This window comes from Sorex fumeus, unplaced genomic scaffold, assembly GCF_029834395.1.
Source record: "Sorex fumeus unplaced genomic scaffold, SorFum_2.1 ptg000022l, whole genome shotgun sequence".
Lineage (NCBI taxonomy): Eukaryota > Metazoa > Chordata > Mammalia > Eulipotyphla > Soricidae > Sorex > Sorex fumeus.
The window spans coordinates 3,106,446-3,132,779 of NW_026606079.1; the positions used below are offsets into that span (position 1 = coordinate 3,106,446).

The 26,334-nt window shown below is 66.1% G+C and overlaps 2 protein-coding genes across 4 annotated transcripts in view; both read right to left on the bottom strand.

Annotated features, from left to right (window-relative positions):
- Positions 1 to 4,698, bottom strand: part of AHNAK2 (AHNAK nucleoprotein 2) — a 28,486-nt gene extending 23,788 nt beyond the window's left edge. Inside the window, exon 1 of the mRNA XM_056113700.1 lies at positions 4,644 to 4,698. Within this exon, the coding sequence (XP_055969675.1) occupies positions 4,644 to 4,698 (55 nt within the window). The remainder of the gene's footprint in view (positions 1 to 4,643) is intronic.
- A 6,276-nt stretch (positions 4,699 to 10,974) lies between these two features.
- CDCA4 (cell division cycle associated 4) lies at positions 10,975 to 13,862 on the bottom strand. Of its 3 annotated transcripts, none has more exons than XM_056113728.1 (2): positions 13,808 to 13,862; positions 10,975 to 11,597 (listed from the first exon to the last, which is right to left on the bottom strand). In XM_056113728.1, exon 2 carries the CDS (start codon positions 11,590 to 11,592, stop codon positions 10,981 to 10,983), a length of 612 nt encoding a protein of 203 aa, XP_055969703.1. In that variant the 5' UTR covers positions 11,593 to 11,597; positions 13,808 to 13,862; the 3' UTR covers positions 10,975 to 10,980. The 3 variants fall into 3 exon arrangements, with proteins under 3 accessions (XP_055969703.1, XP_055969704.1, XP_055969705.1); XM_056113729.1 differs by having other exon boundaries at positions 13,825 to 13,856; XM_056113730.1 differs by having other exon boundaries at positions 10,975 to 11,593; positions 13,808 to 13,831.
- Positions 13,863 to 26,334: the final 12,472 nt, after the last annotated feature.

The following is a 26,334-nucleotide window of genomic DNA, read 5'->3' on the forward strand; positions in this document are numbered from 1 at the left end:
CTACCTGACCTGGCCCAGACTGGCCCTGCCCTGCCCGGCTCGGGACCATAATAAAGTGACTCATGGCACTTTTTTAAAGTGAGTCCTCCAGAAGCACTTCACAGTCGGGCATCACGCCGCCTGCCACACGTCCACCCCGCCCCGGGCCTCCCGCCTGGTTTCCAGAGAGGAGGCACAGGGGTGGCCAGAGAGCCGGCGCCGGAGGGCTGCTGTGGGGACAGCCCCAGGAGGTGCTCTGTGGCGGGCCTGGGGGTCAGGTTCCAGGCAGACTTGGGGACTCCCCTGCCACCAGCCAAGAGGGAATTCTTGGGCTCCAGGGGAGGGTTGCTGCCCCCAAATCCAGGTGGCCATCTCAGCCGGGGACCCTGGGTCACATCCCTGGCCCCATGCCCGGGCCTGGCCGCAGGGGTCAGATTGCATGTCCGGAGTTTGTGGGAACAGTGATCTGCGCAGGGACGCCCTGAGCACGGCCTCCAGGGACCTGCCAGGAGGAGCCCGCTAGGTGGGCGGGACCCCCTGCTGGGCCGTGAGCACTTGAGTGACCCCAGATGGACCGGCACATTTCCCCCCACACACAGCATTCACACACCCACATGCACAGCTGGCACGCACGTACACACAATATTCACACACCCACATGCACAGCTGGCACACATGCACACACAATGCTCACGTACCCACACGCACAGCTGGCACGCACACACAACATTCACGCACCCACACGCACAGCCAGCACACATGTACACACAATACTCACATACCCACATGAACAGCCGGCACGCACGTACACACAAAGTTCACACACCCACACACACAGCCAGCATTCGCGCACACACAACGTTCACACACACACACACAGCTGGCACACACATACACACAATATTCATACACCCACATGGACAGCCGGCACGCACGTACACACAACGTTCACACACCCACACGCACAGCCAGCCTACACACACAACCAGCATTCACGCACACACACGATGTTCACGCACCCACATGCGCAGCCAGCATTTACACACTCACATCCGGCCCATTTCTGCAGGGAGAGGGCGGCTGACTGGTCACAAGACTGGCCAGTGCAGCACCCACAGCCTGCTCGGGGCGGCTCAGACAGCAGCGCAGCTGGCATGGGTCTGTGCCACCACAGCCGAGCCCGGGGCACGACACCAGCCTCCGAGCCCCGGTGGTCCAGCCTTGCCCTGCCCTACCCCAGGCCCCCCACGCAGCCTGATCCCTGCCGCCCCCAGTCATGGCTGGGCCCTGTCACTGCCCTTCCCCACAGGGCAGGGGGCCTGCTCCAGGCGGGGCACAGGTGGGTACAGTCAACAGGGCACCAGAACTGGGCCGGTGCAGCGCCCCTACCCACTCCGGCAGCAGGCGGGTGTTGGAGCCAGGCCTCCCCCGCCCAGGCCCAGGGCACCTCACAGGACCGACTGTCGTCCACAGCTGGGACCCTCTTGGCCCGGCCCCGGTGGTCAGTCCCAGGTGGGCTCCACCCCCAGAGACACCCCTGGCTCTCGACCCCCCACAGACCTGGGGGACTAGGCACCCTGGGGCCAGCAACGCGGGGCAGGCAGGAGGGGCGCAGCCACTTACCCAGTCGAGGTGCTCCCGGCCGTGCGGAGGAAGGGCTGGCCAGGCGGGGCTCCTGCGACTGCCGCCCGCTGCCCGCCTCCTGCTGGCCCCGCGCCCCAGAACCCCGTGCCTCAGAGGGCGCCAGGCCAGGCCCTCCCCGGCAGCCCCGCCACAGCCCAGGGAGGGAAAGCCCGGCCAGCCCAGGGCCTGCTCGGGAGTGAGACACACAGTGGACCCCCCTTGATGCCCCAGCAGGAGGCCACAGGCCTGGGGCGTGGCTGGAGCCCCTGGGAGTGCATTGAACACCCCATGTGAGACTAAGTGGCAGCTGAATCACGCTGTCACCTCACCTGCTGCGGGGGGGAGGGGGGGCAGGCTGCTCCTCCGCCCGGAAAGACCCACCCTCAGTGGAGGTGGAGTGAGGGGACGGAGGGCCGTCACCCTCAGTGGAGAGTGGTGGTCCCAGGGGTGGGGGCGTGACTGGGGGGTCACCAGGCCCCCCTGAACACCCACTGTACCGAGCAGTCACCTCACCCCAGGACACTGGCCCGGAGCACACTCTGAACCCCCATTGGCTCTACAACCCTCAAGTTACCTCCCTGCACCCCCTGCCAGCTCCAGCCTCCTGGCAGGACCCGGCCACTGCCTCGGGAAGCCCGAGGTCCCCAGCTCGCAGCCAGGGATGGGGTGGGGCCTCTGTGCTCGACCCCTGGGGCCCCGCACACCCCTCCCCACATCCAGGTGGCCAGCACACTGGTCTCGGGGGCTTTCCGGCAGGACGGGGGGGGGGGGGTGGTCAGCATGCCGGCTGCTGAGGGCACCTGTGCAGATAAGGGCCCTGGCGGCACCTGCTGCCCCCCGGAGCCCCGCCCAGCCGGCTCAGCTCCACCAGGACCCGCTCCTCGGGAGTTGGCGTGGGAACGGGGTGCGGGCAGCTGATCGGGAGCATGGCATTCTCAGCGCATGTGTCACGAGTACCCACGGGCGCGGGTGCCACCCTAGCAGGGCTGCCAAGGAGGGAGCCACCCACCTGGGCTCCCAGCCAGGGCCAGGGATGCCCCAAACAAAGAGCCCTTGGCTGGGCCCTGGGAGCCCCCCCCAAAGCCCGCAGTCCTCGCCCCTTCAGGAGCCAGACCCTGGGAGCCCCACCCCTGCCCTGAGTCAGGCCCTGGCAGCTGGGCAGATCCCCCCAGAACCCCACGGCCAGGCACCTCCGGGGCCAGCTCCCGGCTACAGAGCATCAAGTATTCAGCCTCCGGCAGCCCCCATACCCCGGCGTCCCCAAAGGAAAACCAGAGGGGCGCCTGGCCCAGAGACCCTCCGAGGGGCTCAGCACACACAGGTGATGGCCCTTGCCCTGTGGGCGTCACTGTGCTCCAGGCCCTCCAGGCACCTCCCAGCCTAACTCCAGCCTCCACTACCCCTAATCCCGATCCTTCCAACACCCTAAAAAGACTTCGGGGTGCTGTGTACCCCAAGAACACACCTTGACACTATTTCCCAGACGGTCCCTTCGGCCACTCCATCCCCCGAACCCTAGGCGCCCACCACAAAGTCACCCCCTAACATAACAGCCCTGGCCGGCACCAAGTCCTCCTGCTGAGCTGCTCAGAAGCCAAGGGCTGCTTCCTTCAGGAAGCCCTCCCCGACTGCGTCCCTCGGAGACTTGGGCCTTTCCCTCCCGCAGTGGGAGAAGAGCACCCACCTTGGGTTCTTCCGGGCACCTCCAGTTCTCGAGTCCTGGGCAAGCCAGTCTCAGGCTGGCCCTGACACTGTCACAGGGAGGACCCAGGTGTGATTGCCCCGGGACGGTGCAGGTTCAGGGGGTGCCGTCACCAGCAGGGGCTCTGACCCTGCCCAAGGTGGGGGCGGCAGGGGCTGGCCCAGAGGCAGAGCGCGAGGCGAGGCCCCATCCTGACAGGAGAATCAAGGGGTCACGCCCAGGAAGACCCAGAGGACTCAGGCAGCCCCAGAGCGAGCCGGGGCACAGCAGAGCCCACAGGAGCCGAGGGGGGCGGGCACGCCTTGTGGCCTGCGAGGCCCCCGCATGGGCACGCCTCTGCGGGCACCTCCTCGGGCCTGGTGAGGGATGTGGAGCCCCCGGGGGGGTGCGGGGAAGTGTGGGGGGTGGCGGGAGGGGCGGACAGGTGGGGCAGGCACCCTGCAGGGGGCGGGGGTGATGGGGCCAAAGGCCCTGGACCCTCTACGAGGCCCTTCTCAGGAGGGTCGCTCTGAGGGGCAGACCCCGGCCTGGGGCAGCAGTCTTCCTGCCAGAGTCCACGGGGCCACTGTGCCCCTTCCCTGCGGCTCGGAGACCAGGCGCCCCATTGTGGGGGTCCGGGCGCCTCCCGAGGGTGCAGGCTGCGAGGCTCCCAGGGAGCGGACGGAGAGGGCGCCCTGGGCCAGCGCCTGCTCTCAGCCTGGACGGGGGTCTTCAGGGGGCGCTGCAGCAGGCGCACTGGCAGCGGGCTCAGCCGCCGTGCCACCAAGGCCCTGGGCGGCAGCCAGCCAGGTGTCCAGGGTGTGGCCGGCTGCGGCATTTCCAACTCTGGCCGGAGCTGACCCAGCCCAGCCTGCTGACACACCTGAGGGCAGACACACGTGCACACCGACATGCACACGGGTGCACACACTGCACCTGGCGGAGGCCCACAGGGACACGGACCCCTCGCTGCCCGCGTCCCTGGAGGTCCCTCGTGGACGAACCCCACGTCCCTTCCCAGCTCTGGGGGACCCTCCGACCCCGACCCCACTCCTCACCAGGGGCCAGAGCTCAGGCGCACTCTGCGCAGCCACCCCTGCGTGAGTGCCACCCCCGGGCGCCCCGGCCCCGCTTCTCCAGGGGCCACGCTTCGGGTCCCCACGGAGCACGCGGGTCGCAGACCCTGCCCGGCCCACCTCGGGCGCCAAGGCACCTGAAGCGCGGACGCGGGTCAGCGGCAGGCCGGCTGAGCTGCGACCCCCGGAAGCCAGAGGCACAGCCACGCGAGCGACCCCCGCCCCGAGCCGCGCGGCGGAGCCCACCCGTCCCCGGGGAGCGGGCTGCAGGCGGGGAGGCGCACCGCTGCCGGGGGCTCCGGCCCAGCTGGGCAGCACCACGTGGAAGCAGTCGCACATCGCGGCGCGGGCAGTGCGGGCCGCCCGGCCCGGGCTCCAGCTGCGGGTCCGGGGGCGCGTCCGGGGCGGCGCGGCGGGCGGGCTGCGCGAAGGGCTGCGGCCTCGGACTGCGGCCGGTGCCCAGACCCCGGCGGCCGGCCCCGCCCCGGCCCGCCCCCCAGCGCGCCCGGCCACTGCGGAGCCGGCCCGGGCGGCGGCGCTGGCCTCATTCAGCACATTGGCTGCGGCCCGGGACGCCCCGCCCCTCTCCCCGCTCAGGCCCCGCCCCAGACCCGGCCCCGGCCCCGCCCCTCCCGACACTCGGCCCCGGCCCACCCCAGACCCGGCCCCTCCCCTCCAGAGACCCGGCCCGTCCCTCCCCGAGACCCGTTCCCGGCCCCGGCCCACCACAGACCCGGCCCCATCCCTCCCCGGGACTCGGCCCCGGCCCCGCCCCTCCCGAGACCAGGCCCCGCCCCCACATCAGGCCCCGCCCCTGCCCGCCGCCCCGCCCAGCCCCTCCCAGGCCCCGCCCCACCCTGCCCTCCCCTGCCAACCCCCAGAGCAAAAGCACACCCCCCCTCCCCGTGCGGCCTCCCCCACCCCCTGCCCAGGTCCTGGCCACTGCCCTCGCAGCCCCTCACGTCCATCGAGTCACTAGCCGGGGCACGGGGCTCTAAAAGCAGATGGTGGAGGCCCGTGTCAGGCCAGGAAGAGGGGGCACTGCACCGGGGGGCAGAGTGAGACGGCACAGATGACCCCGCTGTGCCTGCAGCAGATGACGGGGATGTGAACTTGGGGCCCGCTGTGGCCTGCGGGGGGGGTCCCTCTGGGGCCATCCCAGGAGGGGGGCCTGCAAGTAGGAGTCCAGCTGAGCCCGTCCTCCTGGGACGCCCGTCCTCCTGGGTCGCGCTGGGCACCTGCACTCCAAGATCAGGCCGAGGGCACACCAGGTGGAGATCCAGGCCTCAGGGCTATGCAGAGGTGCCGGCTGGACACACGTGTGCATGCATATAGACACACCACATACATGCATATATGCACAGAGACACACCACATGCACACGTAGACACATCATTGTGCACATACATGAACGTAGGACATGCACATGCATGTTTCACGCAGGCGCAACACACATAAACAGACACAAGACACATGGATAGATGCACATAGCAATGCATATACACACTACATACACATACACAAATGTGCACACGTATAGACACACCACATATAAACTTGCACACATATAGACATGCCACCCATATGCATGAATGCACACACAGGCACATACGTGCAGGCACACACATAAACACCACATAGGTGTGCATGTGCACACAAAGACACACTCTCATAAACACACATACGCACATTCCAGACACCACACATTTATTGCACATACAATAACCACAAACACACACACACACTGCTGGACATAGATCCTACGAAGACACACATGCATCTGTGTTCACACAGACACACTCTTTTCCCCGGGACAGCTGCAGGAGGAGGGCCACCGGCCCGGAACACACCCACTATACGGCCAGGTGCGAATTCCCCGACTCGGACCCCGAGTGCCCCTTGGCCCCTGAGGTAACGGTGCTGCAGACGCACGCGCTCCCACCGTGGGGCCCGCAGCTGCAGCGGGCATGACGCACAGCCAGTTCCCGGAGCTGTGCTGCAGCCCGGCTGTCTGCCAGCAGCGGGCAGACAGTGACGGCCCTGCCGGGAAGGGCCGCGCGGCCTCTCTCCTCCGCCCACACAGCCCATCCTTCAGCGGGGCACCGGGTGGGCTCTGCTCCCTCCACCCCTCCACCTCAGGTGCCGGGGCGGCCCTGCCCACTCCCCTCGGCCCTGACTGGTCGCTGCTCTCCCACGGGCCCAGGGAGAGCTGTTGGTGTCTGACGGCGGAGAGAGCTGTGCGCATCTGATGGTGGGGGCTGGGGAGAGCTGCTTGTCCCCCTGAAAGGGTCTGGAGGGGTCCAGCCGCCTGTGCTGCGGCTGTGCCAGGGCCCTCGGGCAGGGTGGGCCCCACCTCAGCTCCTGGGCAAGGTGTGGCCCCAGCCCCTGTCCCACTGGGCGGCAGCTGGAGGAGTTGGCTCTGCTCTCGCCCAGGCCCTGTGCTGCGTGGGGTCTGGGCAGAGGGCTCTGGGGGAGGCCCTCCCTTCCTAAGGGCCGAGCCCAGGGGGCGGGGGTGGGCGTCCCCCTGCGGCCTTCTCTGAGCAGTCCCCTGGGCCCCCACAAAACAGGGCCGGGCTGCCACTGCCAGTCGAGGGGGCCCACCGTTAGACCGAAGTCCCTACCCACCCCCGCCACCTGGGAGCCTCCAGGCTGCGGTTGGTTAGGCTGATCTTTGGAGTTTTGTTTGGGTTTGTTTTGGGGCCACACCCAGCGGTGCTCAGGGCTGCCTCCTGGCTCTGCATCAGGGGTCACTCCTGGTGGGGGCGGGGGACCCTGTGGGGTGCCTGGGTCGGCTGCGTGCAAGTAAACTCCCTCCCTGCTGTACCATCGCTCTGGCGCCAAGCCTGAGTATCTTATTTTGGCGGGGGGGGGGGGGGGGGGGGGGCGTTCCCAGCCAGTGCTCAGGGGCCTTGGGGAACCTTCCACTGCGGCTTGGCCAACCGGGACGGTGGCCGACTGCAGGCTGCGACGCCCAGGGGACTCTAAGGCCACAGCAGGCGGTGGGGGGACACCAGGGGCCAGGATCTAGCTGGGTCTGCACAGATAAGGCTGGTCCCTCAACCTGAGTAGCTGCTGGGGGCTTGGGGCACCTCACCTGGGGCCCAGCTGTGCTCACGCCTGTCAGGGTGGGGGCTCGGCCGGGCAGCAGATGGGGGTTGCCTCGGGGGCTTCCTGGGGCTCCCAAGATGATCTCAGCAGGGCAGTGGCTGGAGGTAGAGGTGGGAGGACTCTGTGGAGTGGGGGGCCCGCTGGGCAGGGCCAGGAACCCGCCGCCCTACCATGTCCAAGCCGGCCATGCTTTTGGGGTGCCCGTGCCCGTCACCTGCTAGAGCTGGGGGGCAGGCACAGTGCCTCCGGGGAGCCGGGCCGACCAGAGCCCCCTGTCCTGTTTCTGGGCGCTGGCCTCTCCTCATGCTCCCCCCTCCCTGCAACACCCTCTTCCTTCCAAGGCGCCTAAAGCCTGGGCGGGGCTCGGAAGGTGCCAGGGATGGGGCAGCAGGCCAGGCCATCCTCAGAGGCGGCTCATCGGCACGGGCGCCTGGGGCCCATCTGCCGCCTGCGCCCCTGCCGCCCCGCAGGCCTGGACGTGGCTTCCGATCAGCGGCCAGCCCTCTTTATTCTGGAGGCTTCTGGAAAGATCTGCCCCGCCCATCAGCTCCCTGGCTCAGGCCCTGCCCCCCCCCCCACCTCACCTGCCTCTCGGGGCTCCTACAGCACAAAGCTCTGGGACCCCTCCTGCAGGTGGCCCCTGTGGCCACTGCACAGCCCCTGCCTGCTCCCGGGCTCCCCTGGCCCCTGCCTGCTCTGGGGGGCTCCCCCAGACCCTGCCTGCTCCCGGGGCTGCCCCGGCCCCTGCCAGCTCCAGGGGGGCTCCCCCGCCCCGCTGCCCGCTCCCGCCCACTTGGGGCTCCCCGACCCCGCGCCCGCCCCAGCCCCCGCGCCCGAGGGCCGCAGCCCCGCTTGGCGCCGGCACAGCCCGGCCAGCCCCTCGGGAGGCGGCGGCGGCAGGAGGCCGCCGAAGGGTTCGGAGAATGAGCTCATGCGGCAATCGCTAAAATTAAATTTTTAGTAGCTTGGCTGAGGACCCGCAAGAGGCGGTGACGGACGCAGACAGGCGGGCGGGGCCCAAGGTCACGGGCGGGAGGCCCGGCGGGGCGGGGCGGGGCGGGGCCGGCCGCTCTGCGCACGCGCGCCCCGGCGGGCGGGGCCATGACGTCACGCCGATGCGGACGCGCCGTTGCCGGGCAACAGCCGGCTGGGCGGGGCCGCCTTCTGGGATGCGCCGCCACCCGCAGGAGGGAGCTGCTCGGCGAGGGGGACCCCTCGTCCACCCCGCAGGGCCCGCCGGGGCGCGCCCCAGACCCCGCAGGGGGGCACGAAGGGAAGCGTTGGCGCATCCTGGGGCCCCTCGGGAGCCGGGCGGAAACGCTGGGGACGCCGTGCGCGGGGAGCCCCTGCGGAGCCCCCTTTCCTCTCTGCCGCCGTCAGGCGGCTCCGGAGGACTCAGCCCGCTGCCAGGCCCCGGACCCCCAGCCTGGCCCTCCTCCGCCCTCGGCCTCTGCTGGTAGTGACCGGGGCAGCTTGCACGGGCGCCCAGGCCTGGCGGGCGGGCCTGGGGCTGAGCTGGGGAGACACACACGTGCCTGCACCTTCGTCCTTCGCCGGGCAGCTGCACACTGGGCAGGCCAGACACTCCGCCAGACCAAGGCGCCCTGGCTGCAGCTTGGGGGCTCCGGACAGGAGGAGGCAGGGAGACCACCAGCTCCTGTGGGGGCCGGTCTCCAGGCTGCAGCCACTGGCTTTGGGGATCTGGCAGGCAGGCAGGTAAGGAAGAGGAAGGAGTAGGGCGCCCCTCGTCAGGCCAGACCCGTGTCAGGGACATGCCAAGAAACCGAGTGCAGGGCCCCAGGCTCCCGTGTGTGGCCCAGCATCGATGAATGGAGCGGGTGGGCAGGGGTGAGGTGTGCTCGGGTGGGGGTGTAGAGTGGAGCAGATGCAGGGGTGGGGTGTTCGGGGCGGGGTGCGTAGACGTGAGGTGTGCAGAGATCTTTGCTCAGATAGAGAAGGGAGCACCAAATAAAGGGTATTGAGAGGATCCTCTCAGGATGGGAAATGCATGCTGAAAGTAAACGCTAGACCGAACATGACTGCCACCCATTGCCTCTTTTGCAAACCACAGCACCCAAAAGGAGAGAGAGAACAAAAGGGAATGCCCTGCCACAGAGGTGGGGGTGTGGGATGAGGGTTTGGGGGGTGGGAGGGATACTGGGATCCGTGGTGGTGGGAAATGGGCACTGGTGGAGGGATGGGTACTCGATCATTGTATAACTGAAACCCAAGCACACAAATTTGTAAGTCTACAACTGTACCTCATGGTGTTTCACTAATAAAAATTTAAAAAAAAAGAAGTGAGGTGTGCAGAGGTGAGGTGTGTGCAGTGCTCGGGTGAGGGGTGTAGAGTGGAGTGTGCACACACAGGGGTGAGGCACACAGCTGTGACGTGTGCAGAGAAGATGCTCCGTGTCCAGCCCACAGTGGTGACAGGGCCCATGGTCCTCCCTTTCCTCCGGCTCCCCTTCAGCCACTCTGGGGAGCACCTTCCCTCAGAAGGGCACTGGACAGTCCACCCTGCTCTGGGACAGTCAAAAGTGGCTGCCGGGACCGGTGGAACCCGCCCACACCACAGAGTCCAGGCTCCCACAGGCGTGACAGAGCCAGTCTGCAGGGAGGGGCGCCATGCATGCAGGCTGCAGGGGACGTGGTTCCCACGGTGGTCTCAAGGGCCAAGCCTGGGTGCAGGGCAGCGTGGTCACCCTCTCAACCAGCATCCAGGAGGGGACAGCGAGCACCCCCGGCCCAGGGCACCGCCCACCTGCAGAGTCCAGGGGGAAGCGCTGACCAGAACAGTTTTCCGTTTTTTTTTGTGGGGGGAGTAGGGGCCATTCCCGGTGGTGCTGAGGGGAACCACATGGGACGAAGTGGACCGAACCTGGGTGCACCAGGTGCAAGGCAAGTACCCAACCCCCACACTCTCCCGGGCCCAGAACATTCTATGCAAGAGCCAGGGACACTTGAGTGTTTCCCGAGGCTCCCTGCTGGGGGTCCCCACAGCCGGAAGTTCCAGGGGCGAGGAGACCCGCCCTACAGGTGACCACACGCAGGAAGGTGCCCCTGCCCGGGTGACTCCCTGGGCCTCAGCGCAAGCCAAGGCTGGAGCGAACACGCAGCCCCGCAGCCTTGTGAGCCCCTGGACAGTCTCCTGGACCCCAGCAGAGCACCAGTGCCCTGCGTGCAGGGAGCTGGCAGGGCCTTGGTGCCCCACGCTCTGCCCAGGGCGACCTCCGGGGTGGCGGGGGTGGGGCAGGCGGAAGAAATCTACCTACCAGTAGCGACAGTTTGGATCAGAAAAGTCTCTAATGTAGCAGCAGAGGATGTTGATACAAAAAAATAGACTTTTCAGAAAACAGCTGAAAACTTCTAGTGATAAAAGTATAAAAAGTTTAAAAAATATACCTTAAGACAAAATATTACTCGAAACATACGTCAGTCCTAGAGTTTCCCTCTGTGGAGTCCGCAGCGGAGCGAGTTGGGGCCAGCTCCCCGGACAGGACGGCGGGGGCCTCACGCCTCCACCAGGACGCCCACCAGGTGCTCCCGCTCACCCAGGTCCAACTTGCAGCTGGCGCTGGGGGGCGCGGCGGCCGCAGCGGCAAAGCCCTCGAGACCCTCGCCCGGGCCTGTCAGCATGGTGTCCAGGTCGTAGTAGGCGCCGCTGACCTCGGAGAAGAGCTCCCCCACGGCACTGGGCCGCCTCCCCTCCAGGGTCTCAAAGATCTGCCCCAGCGCGGAGGGCAGGCCGCCCCTGCTGTCGTGGGGGCCCCCGGCCCCCCAAAGGCTGTCCTCGGGGCTCTGCGGGGGTGCTTGGGGGAGCAGGTCCTGCGCGGGGTCCGGGCGACACAGGACCTCCGTGGACACCAGGTGCTGCCGCGGGGGTGCGGGGCCGGCGCTGAGGGGTGCGGGCGCGTGCCAGGCCCCGTCCTGCGCCATCTCCTCCTGGATCTGCCGGACCGTGTTGGCGATGAGGACCGAGCGGCACAGGTCGGGCTGCTCCAGCATGTGGCACAGCTGCAGCTTGACCAGGGACATGTCCAGGAGCGACTGGCGCTGCAGGCTGTAGGCCTCCTCGTGGCCGTCAGGCTCGGCGCTCTTCCTCTTCACTCCGCGCGCCAGCATCCTGCCTGGGGACCAGCGGGTGAGTGCCATGGCCCGCGCCCCCACTCCCCCCCCCCGCCACTTCCCAGGCCTCCAGAACCCCTGGGCTCACTCCTGGGCAGTGGGGAGTGGACACGGGGGTTCAGGGGGGTGTGACTGCCCTGCTCCGGACAGGCCGCACCCACGAGACAGATGTGGGGCTCCTCTTGGGTTGACCCGTCCTCCCTGCCCGCTCTGCTACCGCGGGGCTCGGGCGCCGACATGGGTTTCCTGACTAAGCACCAGCCCCGGCCCGCGGACAGGCCCATGCAGCCCTGGGTCGGTCAGTCAGGCCACAAGGCCCAGGCACACTGAGGTTCATGCAAAGGCAGGTCGAGGGCCGGGGCCCAGGCACCCTCGCCTGCTTGCACCCGGGCCACTGGGCAGCGAATGGGTGTGCCCAAGGGGCGTCCAGCTGCCAAGGACCTCCAGGGAACCAGGCTGCCGAGTACTGTCTTCCGAGGCATCGCCAGGCCACATGTGCCCTAGCCTGAGATGCAGGGTCAAAGCACAGGAGTCAGGGACATGAGCTACACACGCCAACAGCGCGCGCACACACACACACACACACACACACACACACACACACACCAGTCCCAGACACATAAGCACACAAACACATGTACAACATGTGCAACACAACCGCACCACAGGCACACACACACCACACCTGCACACACCCACGCAAAATGCACAAGCAACACACAATACAAACATGCGCACACACAGCTGTACAAAGACACATACACACACCCACCCCGCAGGGGGCCAGAGAGATGGTGCAGTGGGCAGGGCACCTGCACTCGATCCCAGTACCCCACATGATCCCCTGAGCACTGCCAGGAGTGAACCCTTGGCTCAGCTGGGCGTGCAAACACCACCCCAAAGCCCGGCCCACCAGAACTGTTCCCAGCACCGGGACCAGCCACTGGCACTAGTCTCCGTCCCATGCCCAAGGCCCCTCTCCCGCCTGCCTGCTCGGGAGCTTCTAGAGCAGATGCCCCTCGGAGTGTGGGGTCCCACGCCCACCACTGCACGACACCATCTCCCCACCTGCAGGAGTGCCCGAGCTGCTGGGACCCCCAGCTCCAGGAGTGGAGGGGCTCCCCTGTCCCTCCGGGCCATCATCTCAGTGGTGGCTCACTTGTCCCCACCAAGAGGGGCAGCCCAGGGTAGTGGGGTCTGGGGAAGGGTCGGTTGTGCGGCTGGCACACCCTGAGTGTGCTGGGGACCCGGGGTGGGGGGGGTGCAGACTCCGGGGCCCAGGACACAGCCACACCAACTCCGCTCACACCCCAAGCCCCAGGCTCCAAGAGTCCCCCAGGTGGGCAGAGAACCGCCCAGCAGGCCAGTTGGTTCCCAAAGGGACTTGACTTCCTGCCTGCCCCCCCCCCCCCCCCCCCCCGCCAGTCTGAGACCCACCACACGTGCTCAGGAGGCGCTGGCTACCCTCCACGTGGACATCCCACTCGAGAGCTGGCCACGGAGCAGGGGCCCCTCCCACAGCCGCCAACAGGAGTGGGTCTCCAGCTCGGCCCCTGCTGCCCTGAAACAGGCCGAGGCCCCGCGCGCGCGGGAAGGGAGCTGCGTCAGCTGGGTGACAGGTCGGTTCAGGGCCCGGGAAAACCCGGGAAAACGCACGGCGGGATGGGGGAAGGGCGGGCGGGCAGGGAGGGGCGGTGCTGGGGGGGATGGATGGGGGGAGGGAAGGCTGGCTGGGTGAGTGGGTGAGTGAGCGGGTAGAAGCGTGGGTGAACGAATGGGCGGAAGGCCGTGCGGAGTGTGAGTGTGCGCGCGCGAGTGTGTGTGTGTGTGTGTGTATGTGTGTGTGTGTGTGTGTGCGCGCGCGCGCGCGCGCGCGAAAGTGCTGGCGTGGCCGGGCAGAGGCAGGGGGCTCGCTCGGGGAGGCCAGGCAGGGCAGGGGCAGGGGGCGCGCTGGGGGAGGCCGGGCAGGGGCCGGGCAGGGGCCGGGCTGGGCAGGGGCGCGCGGGGTCGCGGGACGCGCCTGCGGGCTGCGCCTGGCCCCGGCCGAGCTCGGCCAGGCCGGGCCCTCCCTCGTGGCCGGCCGCCGCCCTGCGGGCCCGCGGGACCGGGCCGGGCCGGCCGGGCCGAGCCCGCTGGGCGCCCCCACGCGGACGGACGGAGCCCCCCGCCCGCGCCCGCCCGCCCGCCCCGCCGGCCCGCGCCCGCCGCTCACCTGCGCCCGCCGCTCACCTGGCCGCCGTCGCCCGCGCGCGCCGTGGGAGGGGCCTGGGGGCGGGGCCTCGGCGCCCACAAAGGCCGGCCCGGCCGCCGCGCGCGCTGATTGGTCGCTTCCAGGGGGCGTGGCCTCGGTTCAAACCGCGGGCGGGGCCGGGCGGCGGGTTCCCGCGCGCACGCGGCGGCCGTTGGAGCCCGCGGCCGTCCGGCCCGCCCGGCCCCCGCCGCGCTCCCAGGGCTCCCCGCGCGGCCGCTGGGGGTCCCGGCCCGGGAGTAGCGCTCCAGTGACGGACGGTGAACCTGGGGCGGGGGCGCTCCCAGGGCCCCTTCCACCCCCAGACCACGCCACGCGCCCCCGGGAGAGGCAGGCCCGCGGGAAAGGAGTCCAGGCCGGAGCCGGACACTTGGCCCGGCGGGAAGAGCAGGGGGAAGTGAGTGGCCCCAGCACAGTCCTCTCCTGACCCCCGCCACACCGGGCAAGGACGACCAGCGGGACCGCAGCAGAGTGGGCCAGCTGATGCCCACTTGCAGCGCGGACAAGGGAGAACAGCCACTGGCGGGACACGCGGTTAGTGGACAGGGAGGACGGATGCAGGAGCGACAGCCAGTGGACTTCGTGGACGGGGAGGACACGTGCAGGAACCACACGGCCAGTGGACACGGGACGGGAGCCACACACGGCCAGTGGACGGGGTGGACGGAGACCCTGACGCCGCGAGGCCTGGGGGCACTCAGCACCACCCCGATTCCTGCCTGTGCCCCAGCGGAAAGTCCCTGCAGAGGGAGGGGCAGCTGAGCCATGGCCCGGTCCATGCGCCGAGGTCCCCCAGGCCTGGACCTTGGTGCCCCTGCACTTGTCTTGCTAGTCACCCAAACACACATTCCCCTTTATTCCCCTGCTTCTCTTAGGGTGGGAGCGTGCGTGTGTGTGTGTGTGTGTGTGTCCCCACCCAGGCCCCAGGGGGTGTTTGCGGAGGGCACTTGGCCTAGCAGGGCGGAGGGAAGCGGCCTCTCCCCTCTCTCCACAGCCAGAGAGCTGGGGGATCCGCCCCCACCCTGGACCCCGTTAACCTTAATTGTCCCAGGAGCCACCTGGGATTTGGGGGGTCCAACGCAGGGCTTTGAGGGAGGCCATCTCACAGGGGAGAGAATGCGCCTCTACCCTGAGGGGCGGCCTAACTCCCAGTCTCTCCCACCCTGCGCCCACTGGGACAGGTGGACCCTACGAGTCTGCCCCCAGGTGGCCCCGCCTCTGTGCCACTCCGCGGGGGTCTCTGCCCACGAACACTCGTGTGCTCGCAGGGACCTGTCCCCCCAACTGCCCGGGTTCCCTCCAGCTGCCTGGAGAATCGCCCGATGGGGAAGGCCTGGTCAGGCTGAGGCCCCGGGGCCGATGGGAGTGAGCCCAGATTGCTGATGTTCGTCCCTTAGGGACCCCCGCACAGGGCCTCACCCACACTCACCATGGGCCAGGTCATGCTGCCGTACCCGCCCTGTGAGCCCTGGTCGACCCTAGATCTGAGCGTGTAGCCGTGAGCATCACCTCCCGCCACCCACGCCCTTTCTGGCGGGCGTGGCCTGTCCTGTCCCTGGTGTGACTCTGCTCCCCCTGGATGCCGGGGGGCCTGAGCTGGGCCTGGGCCTTGCTCCCTCAGCTGTGCCCCAGACTACCAGGGCCCAGGGTTGCCCCCAGAGTGACCCCAGCACCCCCCCCGCCGCTGCCCCCTGTCCCCGTGTCCCCTGCCACGGGCTCTGGATTCTGGTGGGGCCACGCAGGCTGATGTCCTGTCACCATCAGGGACTCGGGGCCACACCCCCTGCCCTCTCAGCATGCCAGGAAGTGCGGCTGCAGGGTTGTTCCCGACACCCAGGGCAGGTTGGCACTTTGTCTCAGGCCCCGGGGTGGCGCTGCCCTAGGAAGAGCCTTCGAAGGCACCCGGGATCTGGTCATGGGTCACCCTGTGTTCGTGGCTGGCGGGGCAGCTGTGGGACAGCCCGGGTCGGTGCCTTCGGGCCAACAGTGGCTGCCGGCAGCGGGCTGCTGTCCTGCCTGACTCTGCAGCAGGCAGGGGGAGTGAGGGGCCTCACGGGGTGCCAAGGCCCACAGGGAGCAAACACCCTCAGCGGCCCTACGCCGTGCCCACCCTCACTCCTGCCGCCCCACGCTCCCTCGGGCAGGGTCTGGCCACCAGACCCAGCAGACAGGACGGGACCCCCCCACTGCCTTGGTGGTATTTATGGGCCTCGGGTACCCTAGAGGCCTGCTGACAGCACCTGGCCAGCAGTGGAGGCAAGAGAGGGAGACGGGGGCTGGAGTGATAGCACAGAGGGGAGGGCGTTTGCCTTGCACATGACAGACCCGGGTTCGAGCCCCAGCATCCCATAGGGTCCCCTAAGCACCGCCAGGAGTAATTCTTGAGTGCAGAGCCAGGAGTAAGTAACCCTTGTGCATTGCCAGGTGTGACCCAAAAAGCAAAAAAAAAAAAAGAGTGGAGGACAGATGCCCCTGCTGGGGCACCTTCTCGAGGCTCCCTGCACTCTGCCAGCCTGATCTTTCCAAGAATGTTCTAGAACCACAGCTCCCTCAGCCCCTGCAGTCAGCCCTCCCTGCCAGCGACCTGTGATGCCTGAGCGATCATAGCGGGAGGAGTAACTTGTTTATTGTTGGGGAACACCCACGGCTCGCTCCTGCCCAGCACTGCAGCTTGGGGTGCGGCCGGCCCCCTGTGCCATGTGGCCCCACCAGGAGGGACGGGCGTCACGGCGCCATACCGGGGGGCCGAGGCAGCCATGGGCCTCCGTGGGGCTCATCTGGACTCCCCACGAGCCCCTTCCTTTGGCGGCAAGGGGCCCATGGCGCTGTCTCCTGCTGTCTCCTCCTTTTTTTAATCACCCATTTCAGTGGTTTAAGTAATAAAGGATTAAATAATGGATTAAATGTGGGACTTGCAAACAATTTCAATCACAATCACAAATCATCCTGTTATTCGTCGATTGCCTCGAGCAGGCCCCAGTAACGTCTCCTTCATCCTAGCCCTAAAATTATATTCAAGGCTCTTTAGGAGAATGAGACCCATCATTGTTACTGGTATTTGGCATATTGGGTACGCCACGGGGAGTTTGCCAGACTCTGCCGTGTGGGCAGGTTACATTCGGTAGCCTGCCAGGTTGTCCAAAGTAGGAATGAGATATCTCATTCCTGCAAACAATTTGTTTCTACGTTAACAACACCACAACCACCCTGCCCCTCAGGGAGGTTGTATCAGTGATCTGTTGTCACAATGCAACAACAACAACCATCCTGTTATTCGTCGATTGCCTCGAGCAGGCCCCAGTAACGTTTCCTTCGTCCTAGCCCTGAGATTTTTTTAAAAAACTGCCAAATTCAAGGCTCTTTCAGAGTTAGGAGAATGAGACCCATCATTGTTTCTGGTATTTGGCATACTGGGTACGCCACGAGGAGTTTGCCAGACTCTGCCGCGTGGGCAGATGGGCAGGTTGTTACAATAGTGATGTGTAAAAAGCCAGCTCCAAACTTCCAAGTTCCTGAGCTAGCCTGGATAGCCAGTCTACTGCTCTGGACCAACCAGGATGACCCCATTTGGGTTTTCCAGTGGGTCTGCTTCAGGTCAGATGGAGGCCGACCAGTGAAAATAGCATGCGTAGGGGCTGGGGCAATAGCACAGCGAGTAGGGCGTTTGCCTTGCACGCGGCCGACCTGGGTTTGATTCCCAGCATCCCATATGGTCCCCTGAGCACCGCCAGGGGTGACTTCTGAGTGCAGAGGCAGGAGTGACCCCTGTGCATTGCCAGGTGTGACCCCCCCCAAAAAAAATAAGAAAATAGCATGCGTAGCGCTGTTTGCTTAAGTGCTGTCTCCTCCTCCTCCAGCTGGTTGCTTCCATACCATGGCAAGGGCTCGAAGCAAGAAGAACACCAGTGACCAAAGACCCTGGAGCGTAGGGCTCAGAACTAACAACCTGTCATTTCTCCTTCATTGTGTTGGCCAACACAAGTCATGGGTCAATTCCAGGGGTGGGGACGGAGGCTATCCATCCAGGTGGGAGGAACGGCAAAGGACATACCAAAGGAGGTGGCGAGAGGGTGAATATTGAGATGACATTGACAATTTCCCATCAGAGATGCAGTAATAATGATGAGAAAAGGATGAAGTCTGAATAATGACATGCAAATCTTATTTTTTATCCTTCCAAATTTTATTACAGCACTGTGAGTTTCAAAGTTATTTAGAGTTGGATTTTTGACACATGTAAATTTTCTTCATTATTATCTGTCTAGAAGAAATCAAGACCTTAAAAAATAAAACATAAAGTCTAATATATCTGTTGGACCAGCCATACCAGCTCCCGCCGCGGACAAGGCCCCGCCAGGACCGGAGCCCAGTGGGCTGTGCTGACATCCGAGTCCTGGCCCGAGCAGCGCCGCGGTGGGGACTGCCCTGAGCACTGTGCCAGCTGCCAGCAGCACCCAGAACTTCTCCGTGGGGGCGTGCCCATGCTGGCTGCAGGAGGAGGAGGAGGAGGAGTGGGAGGAGGTGAGGGAGGAGGAGGAAGAGCAGAAGGAGGAGTGGGGGGAGGAGGAGTGTGGGGAGGAGCGGGAGGGCCCTGCGGCCGCGCTGCCCTCTGGGAGGACTGGCCTTGGGGGCTCCTGCTGGGGACGGTGCTGGTGGCCGCCGCCACGGCTGGGCTCAGGGTGGTGTGTCCAGACCCTTCACGGGCCGCCCCGTCCCGGGCACCGCGGTCAGCAGCGCTCCTGGCCCGGAGCGGGCGTCCGGGCGGGATCCGGGGACGCATCTCCCGGGACGGGTGCAGGGACCGGCGCGGCGGGCGAGCAGATGCTGACGTCCGTCCGGCCGCCCCGCGCCGCCCTCCGCCGCCGCCGCTGCAGCCTGGCCGCGCGCCACCCGCGGCCGGTGGCCAGCAGGTAGATGACGGGGTCGGCCACGCTGCTCAGGGTGCAGAGGCTCAGGCAGACCACGGAGGCCGTGTACACGCGCCGCTCCAGCTCGCACAGCTCGGGCACCTTGTGCCGCAGGCGCGAGAAGGCGGCGGCGCGCAGGAGCAGCAGCAGGTGGTAGGGCGCGAAGCAGCCCAGGAAGAGCAGCAGGACGGCCAGCAGCAGGCGCCGCGCCCGGGCCTTGCGGGCGGCGGGCAGGCCGGGGCTGCGGGCCACGCTGCGGGCCACGCGCAGGCTGGTGCCGGCCAGCACGGCCAGGGGCAGCGCGAAGCCCAGCGCGAAGCGCGCGCCGTAGAAGGCGGCGGCCCGGCGCGTCACGGGCAGCGCCTCGAAGCAGGTGACGCCGCCGTAGTCGCCGGGGCTGTCGCGATCCGGGTGGAAGACCGGCGCGTGGGCCGCGGCCACGACGCCGAAGACGGCGGCCGAGACCCCCGCGGCCGTGCGCGGGCGCCGGTAGCCCCGGCTGCGCAGCGGCCGCGTGAGCGCCAGGCAGCGGTCGCAGGCGACGCAGCAGAGCAGCAGGACGCTGGCGTAGACGTTGCAGAAGAAGACGAAGGCCGCGAGCCGGCAGGCCCAGGGCCGCAGCGGCCAGCGGCGCCCGTTCTGCACGTAGCGCGCCCAGAGCGGCAGGGTGCCGCCGTAGAGCAGCTCGCACAGCGCCAGGCTGAAGAGGTACACGGCCAGCGTGTCGCCCCGCCGCGCCCGCCGCAGCGCCAGCCACGCCGTGAGCCCGTTGGCCGGCAGCGCCAGCGCGCACACGGCGCTGTACAGCGCCACCAGGAAGACGCGGCTCTCCTCGAACCAGCTGTCCGCCGTGGCGTTGGCGCACGCGTGGGTGACGTTGAGCCTCCGGCACAGCGTCCTGCAGGGCACTGGGCAGAGCGGGCGGAGGTGAGCCCGGCGCGCGCGCGCGGCCGCAGCCTGGCACCCCCGGGGCGCGCGGGCCAGCCCCAGGGGCCAGGCCCGGGTGACCGCGCGGGTGGAGCCCGCGGCCGGTCGGTCGCTTCCCGGCCAGACAAGCCCTGGGCCGGGGCAGAGGGTTGTGGGTGGGGAGGCCGTGGGGCGTGTGGCCACCAGGCGCTAGGCCTGCACAGCACACGTGAACCGGTGCGCAGGGCGGCTGAGGGCCCCACCCAGTCGCGGAGTCTCGCCCAAGAGCTGCTGGTGACGCTTGTCTCTGGTCTGTGGTTGCTTGGGTTCACACTCCCGGGCTGAGCAGAACTCAAAGGCCAGGGCGTGCTCAGGCTCCCTGTCAGAATTTCCAAGCCCGAGGAGCTCCCACCCGGGGGTCGGCAGCCGGGTGTGTGGCACAGACCCAGGCCCTGTGGCCCGGAAGGTGGGGGAGCCGAAGAGACCCCGGACAGAGGAGGGGCAGGTGGCCACGCCCCACCGCCACCCCGAAGAGGCCCCGCGTTGGCACTCACCTTCCATGGCTATCCCGGTGGCGCTGTGTCCGGCTGTCCCCCAGGTGCCCGCAGAAGAGAGCGGCAGAGCTCAGGCAGCGGCCGCTGTCCCCGGCAGTCTGGAAGTTTCCATGCAGCTGCCTTAGCTCAGGCCTGCGACCCAGTTGGCCCGGTCGGGGCACAACCCTGCACCCCGACAGGCCCTGGCCCCCCCCTCACCCCGGCCCTGGCCCCAGACAGCAGCCCTGTGGTGAGGTGGGGAGGGGAGTGGGTGGGGCCACCCTGAGACAGCCCGGGAGGCGGGTGGCTTCCTGCCACCTCTGGGTCGCCTGCTCGGTCCACAAGGCAGCCACAGACGCTGGGAGGCTGGGGTCCATCAAGGCAGGGACAGTTGGTGATGCAGTGGGCCCGGAGCGTAGGGGCTGGACCCCGATCCAAGGCAGGGCTGCACCCTCAGGCTTGGAACACACGCCTGGCTGCTGCCCTGAGCATCCTCAGCCCAGCCCCTTCCCAGCTGCCCCTGCCCACCGTCCCCACGCCCCACTGTCCCCAGAGTCCCCGTGCCCCAGTGTCCCCACGCCCTGGAGCCTGGTGTCACCCTGCACCCTCTTTCCTTACAGTCAGTTGCCTGCAGTGTTCGGAGAACCAGGGCCAGCCCTGCTGCACCCCCAGCCTCGGGCTGGCCAGAGTTGGGGGCTCCCCTGCTGGCCACCAGCCTTGGTGGCGTTTGTCTGACGAACGGCCGAGTGTTGTGGCCCCACGTGGCCCACCCCTCCCTAAGGTGGGTTCCTTCCCGGTTCTCGCCCCCCCTTCTCCACCATCGCGGGGCCTCTGGCTCCTGGGAATGAGCATCTCTGTGGACCCCCAGAGCTGCTGGCTTGAAGCCCAGGCACGATCTGTGTCCCTCCCGCAGACCCCAGGCACCGGGCCAGCCCCGCACTGGTGCCCCAGAGCCTGGGCACCCAGCTCCCCTGCAGCAGTCACCGGCCCATGCCACCTCCCACCCAGACCCCGGGGCACCCACCTCACATCACACACGGCAAATGGGGTTCAGATGCGTTCTGGGGTGAGGCCTGTCCCTTCCCCTCAAGTCACCCAAGCCAGCCACCAGACCTGAGAACTTTCCAGAAGACGCCTCAGGACGGGAGAGGCTGGGAGGGTCAGCCTCTGACCCCCATCCTCAGGGTCACGCGTGGGGCGCCCTGCCCTCCCCGGCAGGGCCTGGTTCTTACCAACGCGCGTGTCTGCCTGCCGCCCGCCTGCCGACCGCTTCCAGGAAGTGGGGGGCCCCAACGGGGCCCAGTCCCAGCACGCTGGGTTCTGGGGCAGGACGCTCGGCTCTGCCCCGCCCGCCCCGGCTGCCTCCCAGCCGCCTGCACCTGAGGTTTGGTTCCTCGTGCCCCCAAGGAGCCCTGTCCCGGGCAGGACACAGGAGCAGGGGCTGGAGCAGGAGACGCCTGCCCAAGCGGGCTACACACCTCAGCTCTGCGCCCCTGGCGAGCACCTGCACAGGAGCACCAGCGCCAGCCAGGAAGCGCAGCCTCTGGGGTACACGTGACCTCTGACGGGCACGTGTGGGCTCCCAGCTGGGCGTCTCGGGCCCTTCCTGGGCAGGTGGTGGGAGCCGAGCCCGCGGCGGTCAGTGTCCGGTGCTGGACGAGCGCTGGCCGGCCGCATGGGCCTGGGCCCTGCCCGCCTCCCCTCATTCTCCCGGAGGGGCGCAGCCCCTGGACACCAGCCTCTGCGGCATGGGGGAGGGCCAGGGGCTGTCCCAGCGGAGCAGCATGTGTGGGTGTACACAGGCGTGTGCGCGTGTTGTATGCGGGCCTGCCCATATCTCACTCGCCCTGTCACCTGCCAGGCGAGGTGGCACTGAGCCACTCTTTTTTTTTTTTTTTGCTTTTTGCTTTTTGGGTGACACCCAGCGATGCTCAGGGGTTACTCCTGGCTCTGCACTCAGGAATCATTCCTGGCAGTGCTCAGGAGACCATTTGGGATGCTGGGAATCGAACCCGGGTCGGCCACGTGCAAGGCAAACGCCCTCCCCGCTGTGCTATCGCTCCAGCCCCAAGCACTGGGCCAGTCTTCACACTCTCTTCCCAGGCTCAGGATCACTTTGCACAGAGTTTCCAGAGAGACACAGGGCACACGCGTGTGTGACACGTGCACAGACACAGGGCATATGTGTGACACGTGCATGGACGGGACATGTGCGTGACGCATGTGCACAGTTGGGGCCCGCACATGTAACAGGCACAGGACACATGTCCTATGTACGCATGGACTCAGGCAACATATGTGTGTGGGCACTGGGAACACACATGGAAGACATGCAAACAGACACAGGACGCACGCAGACACGGGATACAGGCACGGGACACATGTGAACAGACACAAGGGATACATGTGCACAGATGCAGGGTACAAGCATGGCAGAGACGCGGGGCACACGGGCACGGATGTGTGGCACACACAGGCTCACGCCAGCACCTGCCTGCTCCGGACCAGGAGGGTGCGTGTGCGTGTGCGTGTGGGCCCGTGTGCTCTGTGACACAGGGCACCCACCCGTGTGCATGGCACACCTGCGCATTGCTCTCACTCGGGCCGGGCGGGCCTGGAGCTGCGCGTGGCAGGGCCGGGTGCGTCAGTGCTGGCTCGGAGCCGCGTCCTTCCCTCCCACACTGCGCCCCGGCCTGGCCCCCTCTTGGTCCTGTCTCTGCTCCGAGGAGACGGGCATGCGGGGGAGCTTGGCCTCCCGGCCTGAGGCTCTTGGGGCGCCTTCCCTTTGCCTCTGGCCCCTGTTGGATGACACTGGCTCGCCCTCGCTCCTCCTGCTGGGAGCTTAGGGTTACTGAGCTACTCCCACCACAGTGCTCCCGATTCCATCAGGCACCAATAACCCTTTATTGCTGTTCTCTTTCCCTTACATCCTTTGTGTAGTTTACTTTAGGGCAACGGCCTTTTTGTAGAGACGCAGGAAGACTGTTGATGCTTATGCTTTCGTAACACGAGAGTTAATGGACCCCGAATGTTTACCCCCGGGCATCACGTTTACCTGATTTAAGCCTCAGTTGCCCTTACTTCCTAAAACCCCCAAAAGAAGGGGTGGACGGACCCAAGGCAAGCCATAAGCTACCCTGGCATCGAAAAGGGCCAAGCTAAGCTCCGTAAGAAGAATCAGGGCACAGTCATGGAACAAATCTTGTTATGACTCAAAAAGAAGCAACCGTCTAAGGGCCCTGTGGGGTTAGGAGGACTGTGGTCTGGGGTATATAGCGAGATGCCCCCAGGAAGGGCCAAACTTTAAGCTTAATATATCTCTTATTCTGTTCGTACAAAATGACCGGAAATATCAGTATTCAGTATGATTATTTAAATGGATACTGGCTAGGGAAAGGAGAAAGCAGTATACCCTGGATGGAATCCCGCCCTTGAGCAGATCTCCTAGTAATCTATTTTTTGGGGGGTTCGCACCCAGGATGCTCAGGCGTGGGAAGCTGGCCCTTTAACTGACCAAGGGCCTTCGTGCCTGTGCTATGTATCTTGGCCTACGTGACCCTGAACAAGCGGGTCCTGACTAGCGCAAATCTGGTACTGCATCTGCTCTGACCGCAGCCTATGCATATTCTGAGCTATGTATGGTTGTCTAAAAGAAAACATTTGTCACGGCTAGCCCAAGAATAAGAAGTAACTGACACTGACTAATCAAGCACATGAAACATGTAGTTTTTGTAACTCTCCTAAAAGTATATGATATGACCCAGTGATGTAATTGCCTTCTGTTATGTAAGCATAGTTTCCTGCATCGCAAAGTATATAATACCCCTGCTGCCCTGAATAAAGTCCTGTCCTGTCTGCTGTCCTGTCCTGTCCCTTTATCTCTGTTTCTAAACTGTACTCTGTCTCTTGTGTCTTGTGTCTTCATTCGGTTGGTCCCTCCTTGCACCTATGGATCCTAGGGCTACCTCCACGGGCCGGAGAGTGGTCTGGCGGGGCCCCCCGCACTCAGGGGTTCCTCCTGGCTCCACACTCAGGAATAACCCCTGGCGGTGCTCGGGCGACCTTGTGGGATGCCGGGGACTGCACCTGGGTCGGCCGCGTGCAAGGCAAACGCCCTCACTGCTGGCTGTCCTGTTGCTCCAGCCCCTCTCCTGGTAACCTGGAGTGCAGAACCCCCAGATGAGGTTTTGTCCTTGAGTTAACCCCCGAGAACTTCCCCTGGAGGAGGGGCTTCACCTCTGTGTGTTGTTACGACAGTGCTCAGCCCCACCTATGTGTACCCCCTTCGTGATTCTACACAACTAACGCTGTGAGACTGGAGTAAATGGTCGCTGATCACCAACCAGCCGGTGGCCCATTCCTTCGTTCCCGGGTCCCCGCTCCCCGTGCCTTCCTTCTGTTGGCCACAGACCCTGCCTTCCTCTCGGCCCAGAACCGGCAGAGTTCTCAGGAACCTTCCTGTCGCTCTGGCAGTGCCGACCCACGTGCGACCTGTCTGCCCAGCTCCCTGCTTGCTCCTGCTGCAGGTGCTCAGGGCTCCCTGAGGCCATGGGGGCTTCCGAGGGCCTGAGCCAGTGAGGGGCTGCGGACCTGAGACCCCCCCCCCACGCCATCAGCACAGAGGACCCAGCGCTGCGCCCCGCCCTGCCATGCCGTGCCCGGCCCTCCCGAGCCTGCTGCATCACACGCTAGCTTTTGCACACACTCACACCCGGCACTGCCCAGAGAGACTCCTGGCTCAGTGCTCGGGGACCATCGGTGCCAAGGATCAAACATGCTTCCTGGCACAGCCCGGCTCACGCTGTGAGCTTCCTCAGGACGCCAGCGGCGCCTTGGGCAGCCACTTATGGCCACCGCGAGGCTCAGCCACCCCAGCTACAGTCGGTCCCTCTGCACGACCCCCTTCCCCCCCACCACCCCCTTCCCCCACCCCCTTCCCCCTACCCGCCCTCCTCCTTTTCTCTGTCCAGGAGCCCACGCACTCATCCTGTCCAGTCTGGGAGGCCACGCCCTGTGGCCCTCAGGCCCTCACATGCATTTCCACCCAAGGCCCAAGGGTCCGTCAGCCTTGGGCCATTCTGGGGCCAGGCTCACTGTCCACAGCACACAGCTGCCCCCATGCTCTGAGCCTCTGTTGACTGTCCCTTCACCCGGAGCAGCCCAGATACTGACAGGACAGAAGGGCCCAGCCCAGACCCACCAAGCCCCAGAGACCCCTCCTCCTGGAAGCCCTCCAGGCACTGCCCTGGGGGAGGACGGAAGCAGATAGTGGCCACTCGGAGAACAGTGTCCCTTTTGGCTACAGTTGTGTCTTGGCTCCAGGGAAAAGTCCGACCCCAACCTGCTGCCTTTAGGGACCCGCCCAGAGGCGCCTCACCCAAGTTTGTGAGGAAAAAACCCAAATTTCCTCTGTCGCCCCTTGGCTCGAGGGTCTGGGCTGGGATGAGGCTTGGGTCGGGGCCGCCCGCACAACTGCACACCCAGGGGCCCAAGGCACACAGCTGGGATGAAACTTTCCTTACAGACCGAGAGGTGAGGAGGGGGGCATTCGGCCGCACAGCCCCACCGGGCACCTGCCCTCAGGCCCGCAAGCAAACAGCCTGACCCGGGGCCGAGAGCCAGGAGGCCGTGGGCAGGGTGACACCAGAAGACAGTGTTGTTCATGATACAGCCTGAGAATCTTGGCCTCTTTCTCTGGGTTGGTTTTGGGGTTACACCTGACAGTGCTCGGGGCTTACTTCTGGTTCTAGTGGGGACCAAGTCAAGCACCCTCACCACCGTCCCGCTGTCCCCCGAAAAAGTCCGTTTACAGTAGCGCGTTAACCGTCAGTCCCCCCCCCCCCCCCCCCCGCTATCTTTTTGTTTGGTTTTGGCTTTTTTGGGCACACACCTGTGATGTTCAGGGGTTCCTCCTGGCTCTGCACTCAGGAATTACTCCTAGTGGTGCTAGGGGAACGTGCGGGAAGCCCGGGATTGAACCCGGGTCAGTTGTGCTTTGCCACTCCCCTGCTAGCCGGTGGTCTCAGCCGTCTTCCCAGCCTCACCTCCCAGCTCTAGAGATCCCGTCTCAGGACCTGTTTCCACTAGGTGTGAGCCCAAAGTGTGGGCTGAGAACTGTCCTCTGGCGGTGACAGTGACAGGGTGG